The sequence below is a fragment of the Rhineura floridana genome, chromosome 6 (assembly GCF_030035675.1).
Source record: "Rhineura floridana isolate rRhiFlo1 chromosome 6, rRhiFlo1.hap2, whole genome shotgun sequence".
NCBI lineage: Eukaryota > Metazoa > Chordata > Lepidosauria > Squamata > Rhineuridae > Rhineura > Rhineura floridana.
The window spans coordinates 79661583-79683929 of NC_084485.1; the positions used below are offsets into that span (position 1 = coordinate 79661583).

The 22347-nt window shown below is 43.6% G+C and overlaps 1 protein-coding gene across 2 annotated transcripts in view; it reads right to left on the minus strand.

Moving 5' to 3' along the window:
- Positions 1 to 810: 810 nt before the first annotated feature.
- ELOVL1 (ELOVL fatty acid elongase 1) overlaps positions 811 to 22347 on the minus strand; it is a 29360-nt gene continuing 7823 nt past the window's right edge. For both annotated transcript variants that reach the window (XM_061632651.1, XM_061632652.1), the window contains exons 2-8: positions 9230 to 9296; positions 8795 to 8985; positions 5402 to 5482; positions 5126 to 5182; positions 4590 to 4695; positions 2910 to 3046; positions 811 to 2623 (exon numbers count right to left, since the gene is read on the minus strand). In XM_061632651.1, coding sequence (XP_061488635.1) covers positions 2378 to 2623; positions 2910 to 3046; positions 4590 to 4695; positions 5126 to 5182; positions 5402 to 5482; positions 8795 to 8985; positions 9230 to 9275 — 864 coding nt within the window. In that variant the 5' untranslated portion in view covers positions 9276 to 9296 and the 3' untranslated portion in view covers positions 811 to 2377. The remainder of the gene's footprint in view (positions 2624 to 2909; positions 3047 to 4589; positions 4696 to 5125; positions 5183 to 5401; positions 5483 to 8794; positions 8986 to 9229; positions 9297 to 22347) is intronic.

Genomic DNA, 22347 nt, shown 5'->3' on the forward strand with positions numbered 1-22347 from the left:
CTATCAGTCAGTCCAAAAGCAGTTCTATAATATGCCCAGCCACTCTAGTTCACAATAGCTTCTCATCCCATTAGAGTGACATGCAGCTACTATAAGGGATATGACAACAGGACATATTGCCAAAGCTGTTTATGCTAGTCATACTTTACTAATTCAAGTGAGTACTTGTGATAAAACAGGCTCTATTGGACTATAAGCATTGGTTGTTAAGTCCTGTTCAGTAGGAAGCACCAGACTATGGCTATGCATCACAAGATCACTGAACTCATCTCACATTTGCAAGTAGAATGGACAAAGCAAAACAGTTCCAGTAGGAAACCATACGTCATTTGGAATGTGTTGTTATATGTTCATTTTTCATTAATGCTGCATGATTAGTAATCAGCTGTTAATTTAAAGCACAGGAAAGAACACTGAGAACAGGCATGCACAAACATTGTTTACTATTTTTGAATAGTATCTCTAGGTTCCCTTGCATCATGAAAGATTCTAAGTCAAAACAGTTGTATAAATATGGAAGGCTACTATAAGCATTAGCGTAGGGTTTCTCTGACATGGGGTGGAGGCAGTACACAGCAGGGTATTAGCAGTGGAGATATTTACTGTAAGTAGTTGCAAGTTTTTAATTCGACCTAACAATGAACTTTGCTTAAAGGTTTTAAAACAGGATCATCATATTTGAAGACTGGCTAATGTTATGTATTACCAAAAATTGCTGGTGGTTAAAACTTCTCCAGTTGTGCATATACCATGGTTTATGCCACATAATACATTAATCCAGCACTGAGGTAGAGAGAAACATAAGCAATCTTCACATCACTCTGCAAGATTTATTCCAACAACAGATGTATTCTACAGTGCCTTGCATTATCATATCTACCAATACTTGTATTTAGCATTCTAGCTATAGGATGCAGCCCAGATCCAAGATCTGGCATTATTGGGCACTTTATTCTAGCACAGGCCTATTGTGTGTGCCATAAATAGTAATGACAGCAGTCCCACTTGTCACACCCAACCAGACTGCACGGAAATAGCACCAGGGCTTCTTCAGGCACAGGATATTGCCCAGCAGCTGAGAGCTTGGACAAAAACAAACTAGTGCAAGTCAGGAAGGCAGCTGGCCTAAAAAATTCCATATAAGGATAGAGGAGAATAAGCATTCTGCCTGGACTGGCAGGAAGGAAAGGCAGGAGCCTAGGAAACAAATGCTGCACAGAGGTTTAAGCAAAGCTTGCTCAGAGGCACAGAAGTAAAGAATTAATCTGCAACTAGACACTAGGCAAGCCAGAATGTGGTCAACACTTTATTACAACGCTTCACAGGATTTTGATCCTAATTCTGCAGCTACTCCCACTCCTTAAATGAACCTCAACTAAAATGCCGGGTCACTGCAGGGGGAACACATCATTGGAACTGAATGACAGCATTTATTTTATAGTTAACATAGCTATTTATGGCCCATGGGAATGTTTGTACTTCTCACCCAGGCCTGACCAACCATAGGTCTAAAGCCTTGAAATCAAGAACAAAAATCGCTATTCTCTTTCTGTCCATTTATTTCTGTGAATACAAGTGAGAAACTCAGGTAGGAGGGAGGCAACTCCCCTGAGTCCTCCCCAAGGCTTAGAATACAGGGAGCCTCTGCTCCTTAGAGCAGATCCGATAATAAAAAAGGCACACAGAGCAACAGCATGCAAGCTGGACAACAAGGTTCTATTTCTTCTCCCTGGGCTTCAGTGCAGCAAGAGCCTGTGGTCATCAACCCATGAGGAGCAAAAGTCCAGAGTTATTGCTAAAGTCCTGGGGTCAGAGCAATGAAAGCTGGAGAGTTATGTGGAGGGATGGACACTGAGGCTAGCCAAGGCAACAGGAATGAAAGCCTTGGCGTACAGCACCCCACCTGCTTACAGAGCAGGAATAGATTTCTCTGGGGGACTCAGACTCTCAGCAACGAGGGACCACTTACACTCAAATATGAATGGCAGGGCACCAATGGGGTAAAGAGAAGCGTGAACGGAGGGCAACACAAACTTAGGGAGAGCAGAGGAACAAAATTCCCACCTGGATCACATGGAATATATAGAACTAAATGGAAAGATTTGCCCCATCTAGCAGGGTTCTGCTTTGGTCCAGGGCTGGAGGGAGCCCAGCCCAGGGCAGACACAGGCACTTTGGAGACTCTAGGCTGGAACCAGCACCGACAGCCCAAGCAGCCTCTCTCCCCTGGGACAGCTGAAGGCCAGGTAATGAGGGATACAAGGCAGTTGGGAAGGTGGCTTGGAACTGCAAGACAACAGTCTCTAGGCACTTGGTCTTGTTAATGCGCCCAGACATGGGTTCAGTTGGTCCAAGTCACCTCGATCCCACCCACCTCCTAGTTGGCTTTTGCTTTGCCATTAGCAATGGCACCGTTCTCATGGAAGCCGTTCTGCTGAGGTTGTGTTGTGACCTTGGGCAGCCGCTTGCCTTTGGTGTATGACTGGTACCAGAAGTTGGAGAAGAGGATGAAAAAGATAACACCATAAATCCAGATGAGGTGGATGAAGATTGGAAACTGGTATTTGCAGGTGGGCATGAAGTAGTACTGGGTGATGTGGAGGGCAACAATCACGAACTGCAGCTGTGAGTAGAGACAAGAGAAAGATTATAGGGTAAAGCAGAGAGACATATCACCTTTCCCCAACCACAGAGGAGAATGGACAAACCTAAGGTAGGTAGTGCAGGGTGGGAGGGGCTAGGAGAGGGAGAACACAGAGAGCCTAGCAAAGGAAACAAGTGCCAAATTAGTTTCTGTGGTTCTTGGTCATTCACTTGCCAGGAGAAAGATCAATAGCCCAAGTGGTTTGTGCCATTTAAATGCTGAGATGTTGGCATACGTAGCCTGGTCCTTTCCCTTTGTTACTCACCAGCTGAATGGCAGTAATGTGCTTCTTCCACCACAGGTACTTTTGGAAGGCAGGCCCTAGAGCTGAGAGTCCATAGTAGAAGTACATCACCACATGTACTATACAATTCACCATAGCATGGAATGAGCCCATTCCTCCTGCAAGGGAACAAAGGGAGGTTAGACACAAATCAAAAAAGATTTGGGACTCAGCCAAAAAGAGAAAATAATTCATCTGGAGCACTGAGGACCATGAATATGGTGGTAGCAGAGTCGTCTTATGACATACACACATAACAGAGGTAGGGAGCCCTTTACAGCCCACACTCCCTTGTAGGCAACTTTCTGGGTCTAGCCAGAGCAGGCAGGGCAAATAAATACTAGCTACCCTTTTACACTTCACAACATTCCAGCCATGCAAAAATCAGATTTATATACAGTGCATGCCTCCATGAGAGCAATTCTAGCCAGGGAAAAAGCTTTTGAGAAGGGTGTGGAGTAGGACCAATGAGGAATGGCTTGTGGGAAGGGTGTGGCCTGGTCAAAGTCCCAAGGGCCACATGGAAAGGCCCAAGAATTTCTGTGGAAAACTTACTGGAAAATGTTCTGTTTTGCAAATCCCCCCCTCCACTGGTTTTCAAGGGCAGCTCCATATTGAGCAAATTACAATAATTAATAACAGGAGCTTAGAAGAGTGTGAAGAACAGTTACCAGGCTGTCCTTGTCCAAGAACAACTATAACTGGTGATCTAGCCAGAAATGGAAAAGGGTATTCTGCTACCAGAGACCCAAGCGACTTCAGTGACATGGAATGGAATGGAGAAGTAGCCTCAGGCTACACACCTGATCTTTTAGAGCAGCCTTTCCCAACCAGTGTGCCTCCAGATGTTGTTGGACCACAACTCCCATCAGCCTTAGCCAGCATTGCCAATGGTCAGGAAAGATGGCAATTGTGGTCCAACATCTGGAGGCACACTGGTTGGGAAAGGCTGTTTTAGAGGGAAGTGCAACCCCATCCGGAACAAGTTTCCTTCCTACTTCCCTAGACATGGAAACCATCAAGCCATAATGCTTCCATCTTGTCAGGATCCCGGTTTCAGTTCCAGATACTGATCAAGCATCTGCAAGGATTCATCTGACATAGATGGTAAGAAGAGATAGCAGCTGAGTGTCACCCACACATTAGTGACAACTTTCTTTGGGAAAATACCTTACAGGTTTTGCTCAATTACCATATTCAACACTAGGAAGATTTTTTTTCCAGATCGAGTCAGCTAAAATATCTGGGAAGTTCTGCAGTGCATGGTTTTGCTCACTTGCTTCATTCGGAGCTCTGCAGCTACCTACTGTGTTGTGCCGGGTCATTGCTTGTGGCAAACAAAATCATAAATCAGGAGATGGTCTTCTTACACTCTTATGGATAAGGAGCATGATATTGGGCCTTTCTGGTATGGGCTTATTTTAGTCTTTCTAGGAACAGGAGATCCCTATGTAGTTTAGTAAATGCTGAGATATGACAGCAAAGCAAAATGGGAATATGTATCCACAGCATGAAATTCAGACTACATGTACATATAGCATGGGCACACACTGCTTGTGCTCACGTTAGAGACTGTGCAAGAACCAAACACGTGGGCATAGTATTACAGGCCATAGTTCCTCAGAATCAAATCCCAGAGTACATCTCTCCCCTAAATCTCACCTGGGCCAAACTTGACACCCCACCACCAGCTCCAGGGAAGCACTGAATGGTGGAATACATGCAGGAAGGTCACCTGTTCATTCTTCTTTCTTAGGATAAAGATCACCTGGAAGCAAAAGTTCAGGGTGAGAGTTGGGCTTTTGGCTTTGGCCAGTGGTATGACTACAAGGCCACCGTCATCTAACTATCGCTACTCCAGGATGTAGAGTAGGAGAGGAAGCACCATGGCAGAGACTCCAAATGGTGGCAATCCATTCATCTCCAGGAAGCACTTAAATCTCAAATGTGTGTATCAGAAATGTATAGAAACAAACAAAAAAACTCTACCCCAACAAAAAAATCTACTTGTGTTTAGTAATGAGTTAGACACCATACATTTTTATGAGTGATCCATGTCAGAAGAATAAGTAGAGCTGTCTGACCACTGCCAGTAGGGTTGTTAAGGCTAGGAGAAAGATGTAGTCATACCCATCTTTGCCCCCAATAAGATACTGTAGGCCTCAGAGAAGCAAGCATACAAGGCCCAGCTCACTTACTGTGTCAATCAGTTCAATGTACTTAGAGAAGATGAAGATCCAGGCTACACGGACCATCTACCAAGAGAGAGCAGATGTCAGAGATTCTGGCTGTCAAAGCACCAAGCCCCGTTCCACTTTTCCACCCCGCTTCTCTTCCTTCTGAATTCCCATCTCTCCTCTTGGAGAAGCCCCACCAGGAGTTGCAATATGCACTTAAGCTAGTGTCTACATTAAAACAACACAGGGGAACATGAGGCAGACAAACTATAGGGATGAGAGACATAGGGAGCTTACCCGAAGGCCCATGGAACTCTGGGATGTGTCCACGGGGTCACAACTCCAAGTGTAACCAGTCAACCAGCCTGACATAAGAAACTGCAAGAAGAAGCAAGTTATAGTACACCATTCAGGTATTTCTTCCCTATAAAATACACCTTCCCAATGACACTACATTTACTAGCTCAGCGCTGTAAATATACCCACAAAAGTTACTAGCCTGAAATGAGTGTTACTACTCTGATATGAGGCTTAAGCTGTCTCCAAGGTCACCGAAGATGGGAAGCTTCTCTTCTATACCAGCATACAAACGCACAACTAGCCTATGAGCAGACTAGTAAAACAACTGCCTTCTACCAGGCTGGAGGATGATGGACAGAGCTGAGGGATGAGCTTCCCTTCCTTAGCAGCCAGCACAACCCAAGCGAACTGGTGGAGGAGGAATGGAAAGACTCATCCCTCCTCTACCAACCCACTCACTTGCCTGCATAGAATCTCTGGGTCACCTTTGGCTACCAAGGTAGTGCTTAAATCCAAGGTTGCACTAGCTGTCATATAGCTTCTCTGCCATGCAAATCTCTCTTAACATAAGAACAGCCTGCTGGATCAGGCCAGTGGCCCATTTAGTCCAGCATCCTGTTCTCACAGTAGCCAACCAGATGCCCATGGGAAGCTCACAAGCAGGACCTTCTGAGGCTACCGGCAACTGGATTTTAGAAGCATACTGCATCTGACTGGTGGCAAAGCACAGCCACCATGTCCTGGAGCCATTGACAACATTATCCTCCATGAATTTGTCTAATTTTCTTTTAAAGCCATCCAAGTTGGTGGCCATCGCTGCCACTTGGGGGAGTGAATTCTATGCTATGTGATGCGTGAACAACGACTTTCTTTTGTCTGTTCTGGATCTTCCAGCATTCAGCTTCATTGAATGTCCCTGAGTTCTAGTGTTACAAGAGAGGGAGAAAAACTTCTCTCTACTTTTTGCATGCCATGCATAATTTTATACACTTCTATTATGTTGCCTTTAACTTGCCTGTTTTCTAAACTAAAAAGCACCAAATGCTGCAACCTTTCCTCATAGGGGAGTCGCTCCATCCCTTTGATCATTCTGGTTCCCCCCTTCTAGGCACTTCCACTATGAGCAACCATCACAGCAAAGCCCTGTGGAATTTTCAAGCTGGCAGAGCAATCCAAAGCCCCTTTGCAGAGGTGTGTGTGTGTATACATTGATTGGATAGAGGTGTCTCTGCGCCCAGTCCTGCCAACCTCTGTCGGCCATTGCCAGCAGTGATCCCAGTGTCGCTCTGATGATATGGAGTTCCCCTTTCCACTTGTGGAATGGGTAGACAGAAGGGCTGCTGGCAGAATCCCTACCAGCAGCAGCCAGCAGAAAGCCCCCAAATTAGGCTTTTTAGGAGTGAGGGTGAGCCAGTCCGGGACCCATTGTATCCAGAACCAGCCCTGCTGCCATCATGTGATGACAGAACTGGGCCCAATCCAGGTCCAGCTCTAGGCTGGCACAGCAATCTGCCTGTCTCTACCCCTAACCCAGCATTTCCCAACTAGTGGGCCACCAGATGTTGTTGGACCACAATTCCCATCTTTCTTGACCATTGGCAATGCTGGCTGAGGCTGATGGGAGTTGTGGTCCAACAACATCTGGTGGCCCACTAGTTGCGAAAGGCTACCCTAACCTGTCCCAGCCACCATGCACAACAGTGATGTAGATGCGATGGAGGTCCCACCACACCAGAAAATCCCTACTAGGCTGGGAACAGGGGGAACCTTAAGGAACAAACTGAGATGTAATTTTGCATATTGATCTATATATACACATTTGCCTTTTCACATTTATAATTTAAACATGTTCAGCTTATGTAAGTAGTTTTATTCAAGAGATGCACTTATATTTATTTATTATTTGATTTATATCCTGCCCTTACTCACAGCAGGAGCCCAGGGGTGGCAATACATCCAGCTACTACAATGTAAGCCCAATAGACTGATTCTGTACCATAAAGCAGAGGCACCTCTTGATACAATTCTTTATTTACTCTGTTTACCTTAGCAGGTAACCCAACTTGATGTCAAATTTAAGAAAATGGAATGCCAGTAAGAATGTTGCACTCCCCCACCCAAACACTATTTTACTGGAAAGGGGTTGTGCATTTATAAGACATAACAGAATTCCGAAGATATCTGTATGTGCCATTCAGCATAAAAAGCTATAATGGAAACAACTGTTGTAGTACTATTCTGGCCACCTGACATATTTACATATAACATAGCTCGTAAAAACCTGAGAGAGTGCACTGTCTGTTAAGCAAAGGCTTACTACACTTCTGTGTCATCTGTACAATTTCTGGTAAGAAAGGTCAGAGTGTTCATTCATGGAAATTAACATCCCCATTAAAAACTGCAAGAACATTACACCTTATTGTAACCAAGCCAAAGTAAGTAGTTAAATAATCACATATTGGTCCCTGTGTACCATTTCCCTCACCTGTTCCCTCTCTTCTGTTTCCCTTTGTCTGTTTTAGATTGTAAGCTCTTTGTGGTAGGAGTCTGCCATAAATTTTGCCAGTTTTGGAAAAATGGCGGGGTATAAATAAAGATAATAATAATAATAATAATAATAATAATAATAATAATAATAATAAATGATGTTCCTTGTAAAGTGCCATGTACATTGATGGTGTTATATAAATTATGAATAATAAAAACCAAAATCAAAGCCCACTTCTTTATACTGGCTACCTTTCTTTTTCAGTAGGTGTAATGAAGAGTTTAGGTTTTGCAAGTCTCTGAAATTCCTAGTGAATCTTCTAGCCAAATTCAGTTGTAGTTTTAGGGGAGGTTCAAGACATTCTAGAGAAACTGTTCAGGGCAAGTGCAAAATAATTTACACGCTTCTCACCCCATACGCATGACATGGAAGATGCATCTATCTCTTGCACAGAGAGATGTTGATTTTGTACTCACATCTTACTCATCTACCACCAAGGCTGTTAACCTAGACTGTTGGGATATGCATTAGCAGTCAAGTGAATTCTGAGAGAAGTTGGGCAACAGAACCTTAATTGCTTGGGAAGTTGTGATCTGGAGGTTTATTAGATATGATTTCAACATCTACTGTGGAAACTTCAGAGAATACCTGAGAGCAAGGAGACAGAAGACTATATTGCAGAATTATTTTAGATAGGGTGGATTTTCTGTGTAAGTTGTACCAAGAGTACCTTACCCTGTCTCTTAACTATTAAAAGCCCAAGAGGTCTTGCTGCACCCATAGTGCTTTGCATATGCTAAGATAGGAGAGACCTTGAAACAGACAGTGAAGAGGCACCACATGCAGGAATGGCCGCATCCCACCAATGGTAGCTAGATCTAACCCATGTAGGAGAGGCTTACCTCATAGACTAAGTAGAGTGACAATGCTACCATGGAGAAGTTATAGACAATCATAAACTTCTTGAGGTTCAGAGGCTTCCGGTTGGCCATGATCCGTGGCCCCAATGACAGTACAAAGTAGGTATAACTCAGCAAGATGACTGTCATGGGCCAAGGTGAGCCCATAAGTGGATATGAGGCAATCCGTGGGTCTGCAGGAAGAAGTGGATAGTTCAGAGGTATGCATGGTGCCCACCAACACTCCCTCTGCTTTGTTATCAACAGCCCATTACATCTACTGTGGGATAAGTTGGGTGGCACTGAGAATCTCAAGTTCTTATGACATCTGGGGGAGGGAAGGTAGCAATTGCGAGGCAGCCAGAGAATTCCCTACTTCTCCTCTTGGCCCTCCCACAAAGGGTCACTTATTTCCCTGGCTGAGCAAGACAAGCTCACCTGCTCCCTTCATGAAGTCTCGATACATTTTCACCATTGAGTCCATGTCAACAGTAGTGCAGCTGTTCTGTACAAGAAGAAAGAGCGAGTCAGGCCAATAAAACTGGGATTATTTGCAGGTGATGCTTTAGCTCAAATCCAGTTATACAATGCTCCTGCAGCATTGCTTATCCCCCTATACAGAAATATTCTGATGAAATAAGCAATCCCATCACTTCCCCATAAAATCTCCCAACTGCAAACTTACCCCTCCTCACATAGCCAGCTAAGGAGATGAAAAGGAGAGATCAGTGGTCCTAAACACTAGGCAGCATGATTCCTGGGATTCTGTGCTGCTTTGCCCATCTGAGCCACTGTTAAAAAGCATTTGCAACAAGATGCATGCCTCCATAGTAGGTAGAAACTGGTTTCATCAGATACAGATACTATTCTAGAATATTTAGCTCTCTGAGCAGCTTACTTTCTTCCTCAGCTTGCAGGTGTAGCTCAGAATCACTGTAAGCACATCCTGTGCAAGCCACAAGAACATCCTCAAGAACACTCTGCACACACTGTCTGAATTGCAGCACTATACATCTTCCTCTGCTTGGTGGAAACTGATCAGCAGGAACAACTAGCACTTGGCTGAGCAGCAGATTACTCAACTTCGACCAAAGGAGAAGAAAACACCCTTGTCAAAATGTTCATTCACCAGCAAGGTGTTGGCAGACTAGCTACAAGCCTATAAACCTGAGAGACACTCCACCCTAATATGGCCTATATGATTTTAAAAATGGTTTCAGTTTGGTTCACTTTGCAAAGAGGCTGCTCAAGACCTCTAATCGAAAGGATGTTGCCAGTCACACGCACAGGACATGGCCTTTGGCAATCCAATCAATGCAATCTCAAAAGCAATTGTAAAGGTTTGGCTGTCAGGAGAGGAGCCCATTGTTCAAATCTTGTCAAGCTAGCTAGAAGGTGAAGCCCATTACCCTGACCATACAACTCATAAAAGGTATGGAAATTAAGGAAGGATACCTGCCTGATCCAATCAATTCTGCATTCTCCTTTGAGGCTTTTGTCCATAAAAGTATAAAAACTGGATGCCTAGAGCCATGGGCTCTGGTTGCCCAGTTCTGGGCTCTGGTTGCCCAGTTCTACTATGAGATCTTCTGAATTGCTGTTCTTTACTGAATATCACTCTACCTGAAATCACCTGCTGAATCACTTAGCCAGCCAGAACCCAGGGGTCTGATTTTCCCCTGCTTTTCCTTCACTATCTCTGGACCCGTCTGCTGAAACAGAGGTCCCTGCTTGCTGAAGCTGCTTCAAAAGCTCTTTTCAGGGCTCCATTACTTTTCCTGCTTTGCTCTGGACCTTTGTAACCAAAGCAGAGATCCAAGAAGCCACTTCAGGGCCTTCCTGCTGCATTTGCTATTACCCTGGCTGATCCAGGAATTTCAACATGCTCCAGTTCTACTTCCAGATTGCCCACCAGGGCTGGGAAAGGTATATCTTGCTGTCTATTCTGTCTCCTGGAGATCCTTTTCCTGCAAATTATAGCCTCCACATCTGCTCCCTCTATCTTTGACTGTGTTTCAGAAACCATATTCTGGTCCTCCCTGCCCAGCTGTGCATGACTGAGGCCTAGTCTATAAAGTGAGCCCAGAGAGAGAGAAAAGGGCAAGCTAGTGTGTCTTCCCCAGTTGTGCTGAACTCAATCTCCCCATCTCCTTTTATGCCTTTTGTCCTTGCTCCCCTCTCCCTCCCTCTCTCTCCCTGTGTGTGTGTGTGTGAATTTAGTTACGATTAAGTTTATTTTGCTAATTCCCTCACGCATATTGTTACTGAGCTATCTCCATTCATGTCAATAGACATGTACTGTTACTGAGTTATTCCCCATTGAAGTGTTAAATGTGTATATTTTGATTCTGTGTGTATATGCTCAATAAATATCCCCATGTTTAAGATCTGTGTGGGTATAAGTTACTGGGTAAATCTGCCAAGAAGCACTGTTTATTATTTATTTATTTTATTATTAAATTTATTAGTCGCCCATCTGGCTGGTTATCTAGCCGCTCTGGGCAACGTACAAAATAAAACGTACGACTGCCAATGTCTAAAGATTCTAATTCACAAGACTTGTAGAATGTGTGAATGTGAAACACGTGTCTACAGACATGTCTTTCTAACAGTTCTGGTGGAGTAATGTGGGCAGACACATGTTAGTGTTTTTGCATGGCCATGTTAGCATAGTCTTGGCAAGATTTGCACCAGTGGTTGTGAATGTTTTTCATTTCTGTCTTGGTGTGCTGACACATTGCATAAATGGAGGGAATTGGGGAAAGTACCGAATGCCTTGCTGGAAATGTGTTGGATCTGCTAGAAATGGTTATTTAGAGAAGTAGTGCTGCCTTGAAATTGTTAGTGTAAACCAAAGAGAGCAGAATTTACAGATTTTGGGGCTTTGTGAAATCCTCGTGCAGGCCATCCCCACAGTGTTGTGTCTGCCCTTCCCTCTGGATGTTCTGAGGTCCAATCCAAACTGTACTGGGGCTTTAGTAAGCTATTCTGGGACAGGGACCTGGGGCACTCATTGGGCTGTAACTCCTGGACTTGGATGCTGATCCAAGTAGTGTGTGGTTTCCTAATTTTCTCCCTACCTCCAGTTGGACACTTTTGTAGCTTGCCCCCCTTCTGGCAATCGGTTGTCCCCAAAGAAGTGGGACCCCTGGGCACAACACTCCCTCTCTTGCTGGCCAGCCGCAAGAGCCCTTTTGAGTTTAAATTCTATGATGAGCTTCCGCCGGACCCTGAAGACCTGGCTTTTCAGGCAGGCTTTTGGGGAGGGTTAAGTTCTTACTGTTTTAAATATTTAATTGTTTATGTACTGTTTTTACCTTGTACGTCGCCCAGAGTGGCTGGATATCCAGCCAGATGGGCGACTAATAAATTTAATAATAAATAAATAAATAAATAAAAAATTGCCCCTGGAGTAGGGAAAGCAGTATTTTGAGTTACAGAGCCAAAGCCCTCAAGTGAAACACTGCATGTCTAGCGTTGAAAATCTAACCGGGGGTGGGGGGATGAGAGAGAATGAGAGCCTTCCTAGTTATGTGCCAGTGTAGTTTAGCGATCTAACAGCGTTAGCTTTGGTACCCAGTGAGGAAAAGCTGACGTAGCCCACTTTGTGTGTGAGAAAGACTGGAAGTCTTGTGTGTTTTTAAACAGGTCTAAGTGAAGGGGAACTTTTACTGAATACAGGTTTGTGCTGGTAAAGGCAGCAAACCCAGTTTGTGAGAAAAGGAACCCGAATAGTCACAATGGTGTCCCAAGCAGAGAATATGGGAACATGTTTTCAAAAGAAGGCTTTCAAGTGAATTAGCAAAAAGGTGCAATGCCCTTGGCGTGGGCTTTGTGGTATGCGTGTCTGGACATGAAAGAAGATTTGTATGAAGAGTTCCATTTCACACGAAGAAATGTGAGAGCATGTGTGAATTAGAGTAGAAAAACAAAGCATTATCTACGGAGCTTGAGAAACAAATACAAGTTTGTAGCAGAAAAGTTTAAGTTAGTAACTCTCTTACAAGATGCCCAGGAAGAAAGATAGATGCAAGGTCCTTGCAGAAAAAGCAGAAAAGCAATTGGAAACTTTGCAAACACAGTTACAGCAAGGCTGCACATGTTCTGACAGACCAAAACAGAATGGCTAAAGCTGCAGTTAGCCATGATAAATGTGAAGCTGGGATTAGGAAACTAAAAAGCAACTGAATGTGCACCAAGGTGTCATCGCTGCTGTGCGCATTGAGGATTTTGAGGAATACGAGTTTGAACCCCCATTTGTAAAATCTAAGCTGCCCCAGGATGCTTTGTATCCAAGTAACCCAGAGCGGCTAGAACAGCAGCCCTTTAGCTCCTGTTGTAGATAGAATTGTGGAACGGACCTCAGCCACAGGGAGAACTAGGGAAGCCATTGTGGAGACTAGCAAATGGACTCTCAATCAAGTAAAGGCAGTTGCAGAGCAGCTAGGTCCTCTGAACAGGGACAATGCAATAGCCTGGATGGCCAAGGCATGGCAGAAGTACCCAACTTCAGATGGGATTGACCTCACACAAGTTGCACATGCAAGTACATCCCCAGCTGATGCCTCTCTGTTAGAATCTGGCATTGGCATGGCACAGCTTCAGAGAACCAGTGGTCAGGAATGGATGAATTCTGTGCCTAAAAGTTTGATCCCTAGGCACCATCCCACTACAGCGCTTTATTTGGAAAAACAAGTTTCCTCTTTCAACAAGCCTTTTCTATCCCAGTCTGTGTTGGAATTGCTTTTAATGTTTTTAAACTTTTTTTTTTAAACACAATATGTCTTTAACCTTTTTAAAAAAGATTCTTCAAAGCTTTTTTTTTTTTAAAGTTTTTAAAGTTGTTTTGTTTTAATGTATTTTAAGGTCTGTTTTTATGATGTTTTAAAGTGTTTTTAGTGCTTTTGTTTGCTGCCCTGGACTGCTGCTGGGAGGAAGGTGGGATATAAATCAAATAATAAATAAATAAGTTCCAGGAGGGCTCCCTGAGGCCTATGCTGGTAGGAAAAGTTACTAGCTATTCTAGCTGGAATTGTGCAGTATGTGGCAGTAGCTGGAGTCACTTTTCTGGATTATGATGTAGCAGAATTTATGGAATCCCTGTACACAGGATTTAATGCTCAGACTAATTTACAAGATCTGAACAGGGTAGTTTATAATAGATGCTATTTGAGGTCGCTGATTCATAGGGTCGCCGTAAGTCGAAACCGATTTGAAGGCACATAACAACAAAAAGATAGCACTGGGCAGGATAGACTTGGCCAACACAGATTGTAATGAGCCATCTCGTGGGATCAAGCAGATCTCAGAGTTGCTCAGAGGCACAGGAGCAATAACAAGGGTCCCCATGAGTAGAGAGTCTTACCTGGAGCCAGTAGAGTCTGTAACATATGCTAACACTGGCCAACACTCTTCAGTAATTCAAAGACAGAATCAAGACCCCAACCCTGTGCCAGTTATAGAATTTCCCAGCTAGGAAACAGGAAGAGTCACCAAGGGCCCACAGCAGGAAATGAGAGGAGTCAGACTCCAGGAAATAGAGTCAAGGTCCCCCAGACAGGACCAATTCTGACCCATTTTGCCTCTATCTCTAGAATGAATTGTGCTCTATGATTCAGGATATGAACAATTATAATCATCCCACTTATGTTTTAACCGCTGCCTGGAGTAGTTAAAGTCATGTGAAGGACAGACATACAACCAGCCTGTGGCTCCTGTAACAACAGAACCCCAGAACAGATATAAGTTTTGAGAGACACCAGAGCAGCCCTATAAGGGTGCCAGGTTTCCTCTGCTCCTCCCCAAATAGTGAATAAATTGAAACTTTATATATGGAAGTCCAAATGTTGAGGTCACCATTGGCAAACCAGGAACAGTAGCCAAACTTCTGGTAGATACAAAAGCTTTTCATGCTTGCATGAGCCCAGGTTTAGTTTCTTCAGAAAAACCCATCCAGCAGAAAACAAAGATACTTCAGGCAAAATCTGAAGCCATAGGGGGTGGCAACTTAAGAACTGCAAGAAAATATTTCCTTAGGTTATCATGCATCTCAGTGCAACCACAAAAAATCCTAAAGTAGAAGAGAAAACAGTGAATCCTAAATGTGCAAATATGGTAACAACTTCTGTTCTTGAGAAATGCATTGTGGTAAAGGAAAAAGGTTGTTTGCATTTAGAAGCTAAAGATAACTGCCCCAAGTTCTCTCAAAGAGTGTATATAAACTACTTCTGAATCTGCTAGCCAAAGAGGAATACGTGGAGCTAGCCCTCACTTAGAAGTTTTAGGATTGCTTCATGATGTACCCATTTCCGTGAAAGGCACTTTGTTGCCTAAACTTGATGCCACACCCTCTAGTGGCCAGATAAATTCATTGCAAGTAGAAGCTGCTATTGCAAACAAAGAACTTGGTGTTACTTTAAAATCTACAGCTTTGAACATGAAGGAAAGAAATTTTGCTTGTAAATACCCTTTTGATCCAGGAGAAACTCAAAGTGCAGAGCCTCCAGGTACAGCATTGTCTACCACAGACCTGAATTTACTTTGGAAATTAAGGTTACTTTGCTTCCAAAACAGAAATTTGTTCCAGTTGCTCTGTACAAGAAAGAAGACCAAGATGCCTGCAACATTAAATGTTTCTCTTGTGTACTGGTGAAGGTAGCAAAAGAGTGGAGGGTGAAACCACCTGACCTTCTTTTTCCCTTCAGACTAAAGTCCATGCATGCATGTCAAACACAGGGCTTCACTGCCTGAGGTGTAACTTGAAGGACAGTCACTCATCTTTTCAGTATTAAGGGATGTTGTAGATAAAGATTGTTTTGATTTTATTTTGTTTGCTACAGGGTGAGGATAAGATAGGACATCCTCACTCTGCTTATTCCACAGTTACCTTCTCTTTTCAAGAGATGGTGAAATCAATACTGTTGCTATGTAAGAAAGATGTAAGATGAATGTCAGTGATCCAGATGCCAGTAACGGCCCACTTGAAAGTGAGATGCCACAGGCTTGGCCTAGATGAAGACATTCCCTGATGTTAGCAACTAACTCAACACTTTGTCAGCTTTATGCAAAGAACAGTTTTCTGTCTTCCTCTTTTGAACAGTTAATAATAATCAGGTCAAGATATTTGTGGACAGTTTGGTTACAAACTACCAGACTGCAATAGATTATATGCCAAGGTTTACCTGTTCCAAGGAACCAGGATCTAATTCCAACAGTATTAAAGACCATATTACTTTTTGCAGCAGTATGAACTCCCAGTACACCATTTGAGCTGAACTTATCTTTGATATTTTTGGAAGGACCACACCTGCATTATGTTTTGAAGTTCACAAAGATGCTGGTTCTCCACATTTGGTGGTTGATCCAGATTGTTATTTTAGTTTGATCTAAGAAGATAGTTCTACTATTTTAAGCATTGGAAGTGACTGTATTTATCGAAGCATGCGTTGTGTTTTTAATAATTTGTAATGATTTAGCTATCAAGCCTTTGCTATTTTTCATTAATTGCTGTTTTTGTAATTGTTAATCTCTGCTTTAGGTAAAGGATGTATGTGAGAGAATGTGGCTGTGAATGGCAATACCTTGCACCCCATGATCTCATTCCTCAACAGATGTTCTCTTTGCAATGCTAGTTATTTTAGAATACATTTTAAGCATGTGATCCTTGTCTCTCCCATCTCTCTCTTGGTTTTAGTATTTCTGTCATCCATGATCTCCTTTTAATTTGCCTCTGCAAGAGAACACAGTTGGTGGGAGTCACTGTTTGGCTCATCTAGTCAAGCAAATAGTGTATTTCAGATTATGACGGTCTCATTGTGACCATCCTGATTTTCCAAAGTGGAGTAGTGATGGTATTGATTGGTACTGTACGCTGGATTAAATGACTGTTAGGCAGAGTTGCAAAACCAGAAGACCAAATTTGCATGTTTGGTCTAAGAAGCCATTACTGATGTGGTGGACAGCTGAAGAGTCAGCATCCACCGACAAAGGGCAGGACAACCCTCCCTGAAATCATAGTTCAGGAAAGCAATACGGGATGCCCACTGTACCCAAAGGTGAAGTGGGATAAAGTAGAGGCCAGTTCTCATATAAAAGCCCTGCTAACCCAGCTTTTAATAGATTTTGAGGAATTGACTGATTGTGCCAATTCATAGAATATCCTCTTGCTTCTGGCCACAAAAAGTTGCTTGGTTCCTGCATCTCAAGATGGTTACAGGCTATCTCCATGGTCAATTGAGTAGCCTCAGCAAAACCCACATTGCTTACATCAACTCAGGTACACCAACATGCATGCACACATAAAACTTGCCTCCCCTAAAGTCTAGAGGAGATTCAAGGACAGCAAGGAAGTTTACTGTTCCAGCAACCAAAGCTCTAAAATGCTGAAGGCAGCAGAACTGATTGTATGAAATAAATAAGGCTCTTGCCAAGGGCAGCAGTCTGTGGCATATAGTTGCCTGCACCATGCAAGGGACTACAAATTAGAGAGTTAAAAGGTCTTTAGAACAATTTATATTAACTAATTAAGCAAAAAAACCCCACCCAGGGTTATCGAAGAACAAGACCTAGAGATTTTTAAAGGCTTCCAGTAGAAACTTCACATTCACTCTTGCCCAAACAGGAGAATTATTTATTATTATTAATTTATTAAATGTATATCCTGAATTTCCAAGTTTTCATTAAATAACTTTTTTCTTCAGACAATGAAAGGAAAGGGAATACTTGTCTTTGAATCTTGCTATTTAATCAAGCCTTACATTTCATTGTCATTTTAAAAACTATTTTATGAAGTGTTTACATTAATAAAAATGTGAGTATACAAAATAATGCACATCACTTATAAGGGAGCAATCCCTGGGAGGGTGGCTGAGAGGCCATAGGATGTTCTGGTTCTCCCTCTCCACTGCCAAGGGAGTCAGCAGGAGGAGAGGGAAGGTCCCTTACCAGTGCAGTGGTGGAAAGCTCTGGTGCCATTCCAGCAGTAGTAGGGTCAGGCCTTTCTGTTCTCCTGATATGGGCCCAGAACTACACCAGCATCTCCCATTAGAGTCAGTGGGGGAGAGAAAAAAGTTGAGAAATTAAGAGCTCCCCCTCCTTCAACCTGGTCATAGTTAGGTGCTTCATCATGGATCTCCTGCCTCCAATAGGATTGCTTCATGAATAAGTCAAGCTTACAAGCAGAATAAAGGAAACTGGTTAACCCAGAAAGGACAGCAGCCAACTAATAAGAGCCATATTTGAAAGAGGATCATTTTTACTTAGTCAAAAATAAAAGGATAGTAATTTAGCCTGAATAATCAAATCTAGAGTCAATCTTTGAAAAGATAGCCACATTTTTATAGTTTCCCAGATACACTCACAGACACTCAAGGAGCTATGGTTGAAGTTTTAAATTCTTCAATGCTACACCAACAAAAGGGGGGGGAACAGGAGTAGGGAAGCAAGTGCTGTTTGAAGTCCAGAAAGATATTTAGGAGCCCTACCTCAGAAACAGGATCAATAGAATAAGAAAAAATCCCTAATCATTTCCTGAAAGATGGATGGCTCTGTGCCAAGTGAAACTACTAATTTTTTAAAAGCTGACTAGCCTTACCAAGGCTAAGCCCCAGAACTTGGCTGCGGTGGTGGAAAGGGGAAATAGTACCAATGTGCACCATAAGACACCAGACAACAAGCATACAAAGGGAATTAAGGGGAGCAACATTCTTAGGGAGCTGACCCATTGTTCTTTGCAGAAGCTGTGAAAGAGCAGAAAGAAAGTGGGAGAGACACCCCAGCATGCCAAGATGCTGGTAGCAACAAGCAACAGATTCTACTCTTCCTCCACCCCACCCCGCAAATTAGGAAATCAATCAAGAGGCTGAACAGTCCCATAACTGTAGCACAGGTAGAAGAATTATGGTAAGCAGACCATGGGTCGCTTTCTCTTATCTCCAACATGATAGCTGAGAAGATGCTCTAGCTGCAAAGTGCTGAAAGTTAAGGCTTTGGAGAGGCACTGAGGGCCATTTCTGAATGCATTATCCTTTAGCATCATCTACAGGGTTACAACTCGACACAAGCACCTCTATGAGAAGGACAAAATTTACAGAGAAAAAGGGTCTGACTGTGGTAGAAGACTACTCTCATCTAAGCAATCTAAGCTTTCTTCTCAGCACTCCTCTCAGCATCAAGTTTCCCAAAGACAGAAGGTCACAACGATTATCCAGGCATAGTATGTGGGCATTCCAAACTTTATTTAAAGCATTCCTCTCTTCAGTCAAAAAAGGTTCCCAGAGCGGTTTATGCATGCCAATGGTAAGAAAGACCCTGCCCTCAGGCTTACAATCCAAAAAAGACATAACACAAAAGGAAAAGGGATTGGGAGGGAGAAGGAGGGAAATTCAAGCATTATTTCTTATAATGACCAGTTAGAATGGAAAGGTCTCGAGGGTGGAGGAGCCAGAAGTTGCTGGTCTCTCGGCAGAGCCAATGACGAGACCCGTAATATCGTCTCTCTTCCTCTCCTGTAGCCTGATGAAATGGCCACTGCTCAATAATGAACTAAAATAGCTAGGTTCTCCTATTCCTTGATGATCACATGAGCCTGTCTAATCAAAGGGTAAGTCCCAAGCCTGTAAGGGCCTAAGCATAGTCCTTTTCACACAGCAGGTATACAGAAGGCTACCATCTTGCCAAATCAGCACTGAACAGAGATGCAACAGGAGTTGCTTTTCTTGCTCCATCCTATATTGGCCTAACCTGCTCAACCTGTTTGGGAGCAGGAGGGAATTCAGCTCAGCACTCTCCCACACAGCAGCCCAGCCCTATTATAGCCTATGGAGCAACTGTGCTTTACAGCCAGACAGCGAACAGTGTACAGTAAAGTGAGTAAATTGGGAACTGGACAGGAGGGCTGCAAAGATCTCAAAAGCCTACTCCCATACACAAGACCATGTTGTATTGCCCAGGAACCATCCACTTCTTCTGTCCAATATATAACAAAGCTATCAGGTCAGACTGGAAGGACAGCATGAGTAGGAATCTTCCCCAGCTACATTCTGGCAGGTTACTGTGAGGGGTGTGCAAATTGAACCCCAACCTTGGCCTGAGGGAGAAAAGTGTTTCAACTGAGATATTCTTCCTGCTCAATAAAATTGAGGTTCACAACAAACCCAAACCAAGTGACATGATGTCAACATAGCAATCAAAGAGCAAGGGTCAGGGCAGCATCGAAGAGAATGGGAATCATCCTTCCCCCAACATGTACAAGGGATTAAACAGGAAAACATCCACCATGTGCTTCCCAATGGGCATCCACAGAAATTAGCTAGACATACATATTGGGATTGAGTCTATTTGTGTCTCTACTTGTACTGCTGCAAACTGTCATATCTGGCTTTCAGCTCCACCCACCTCTGCAAACAGGGTCCTGGCAACACCCTGATGTGTCCTTTCAGGCCCCTAGCTCTGCTGCTTCTCCAACCCACAGACATTCCAACGCCAACAACACAAAGCCCAGCACCCACAAGAGTGGCTTGCATAGAAGTGTTGTGCCTGGTACTGCCACCCACAAGGGAGCAGGGAGGAATCTCTCAATAGCATATTGATGCATAGTGACGGGGGAGGGGATCAGAATGCTCCTAGGACTGGCCTGCCAAGGGGCTGCACAGAACATCCAGAGCAATAGAGAAAAGGCAGCCCTGGAAAAGCAATGCTGACACAGGGATGTATCAAAACCCAAGTCATCTCTCTATATCCTAAGCATCATTTTGGTCACTACACACACAACCTTTATTGAAAAAGCCCAGCATATATCCAGAAGGCTGGTAACTCTGTTCCATAGCAAGGCATCTCTTAGAATAAGCCCTTAGATCTCACCTGGTTCACCAATGCGTTGCAGGCTGTGATAAGACAGAACTGTCTTAAAAATCCAAATAGGATGTAGAAAGGGGCCACAAAAGGTCCTGACAACCACAGTAAACTTCAAAAGGCCCAAGGCTTACAGTAAGGGACAGGGCTAACAATGCTAGTATACCAGGCCAAAAAGAGATCTGCAGAGAGCCCATTTCGAAGGCCTGAAGTTTCAAGGGAGGAACAAAATGTGGTCCAGTTTTCTATTCTAGCTTCATGCCACTATGCAATCTAATTTGTCACTGCTTCTTAGCAAGCCTTAGCTTCCCACTATATACATCTCCGCAAGGGCCATCTGGCTCTTAATTCTGGCATCTGGGCAGAGACACTCAGAAAGTCCACAAATTTATTTGCAAAGGAGACAGAAATGCATGTCCCACATAAAGCTGAAGAAAGCCTTTCCAGACTCCAGTTTCTCATACAACTCTCATCGTATTTCTCTGAAGAAAGATATTCAACTCTACACCCCCAAGGCTCAGGCAGCAAACCTGACCTAAAACATAAGACATCCCCCATGGGAATATTGTACTGAAAAAAGCCTAAATGTTTACTAAATAAATCAAAAATTCCTTCCAACATAGGGCACCATTTTGCCACACCATGTATCCCCTTCATCATTTTCAGGCATAACCTTTCCTCCCCAGCCTGCCCATTATAATTCTGGCTAGTATTCACAGCCTTTTAGGGATAGGCTACTACACTTCTGCCTTCTCCAACTCGGTGAAAGGTTGCAAGATCACACTTAAAGCAAAGTTTTTCTTTGCAGCAATTATCGGGAAATTTCCAAGCACAAACAGGAATAAGTGCCATTAGCTGTACTGCAAGAAGTCAAGCAAGGTCGCTTTCACCTCAAGAGTGCTAGATAGCTGCCTCTACCAGCTCTCCACTCTGATATGGCAGCCACCGTGTCAGTAAGTAAAGTCACATGTATTTCCCAAGTGAGAATCCAGGCTTGGCCTAGACAAGGATCTTGCCTGCCCCAAGGCAAAGTTGTTTCAGAGCAATTAGCTGCTGCTGAGCAGTTCAATCTCTTACAATCCTGACAGCCAAGCTGTACATAAGCCTCTGATCAATAATGTTGCACTTAAAGGAAGAGAACAGACAAAGGCCACAAAGCATACCCCCTTCCTCAGTACACATATGGCAGGGATGGGAAACCTGTGGCCCTCCAGATGTTGTTGGATTGCAACTTCCATCACCTATGGAAATCAGCTATGCTGGCTGGGGCTGATGGGAGCTGGAATTCCAGCAACTTCCGGAGGGCTACAGGTTTGCTGTCTGTGTTATGCAGTGGAAAGACAATGACTGCCACCTAACTAGCTAGGCAGTTAGACTAGAGGACTAGCTAGGATACCGTAAGCAGGTGGATGTAATGCACACGAACAAAGTCACAGTCATGTTACAACTCCAAGACTGTAGGTCCATGACTCAAGGACAACCTCTGATGGGATGGTCTAGTCACATGAATCATCCATGAGTGCTTGATGCGAATACATGCTCCTGATAACCAGACCTATAGGCCACTTGTTAGCAGAATGGAGAAGGGGAAAAATCCCAGTCACCAAGAAATTTGCTACTAGCACCTAGAGATCCAAAATATTTTTCCAGCCCTGCTTCCTACTGTGCCCAATCATGTAATGTTTCTTCTAGATATCAGTGGAGAC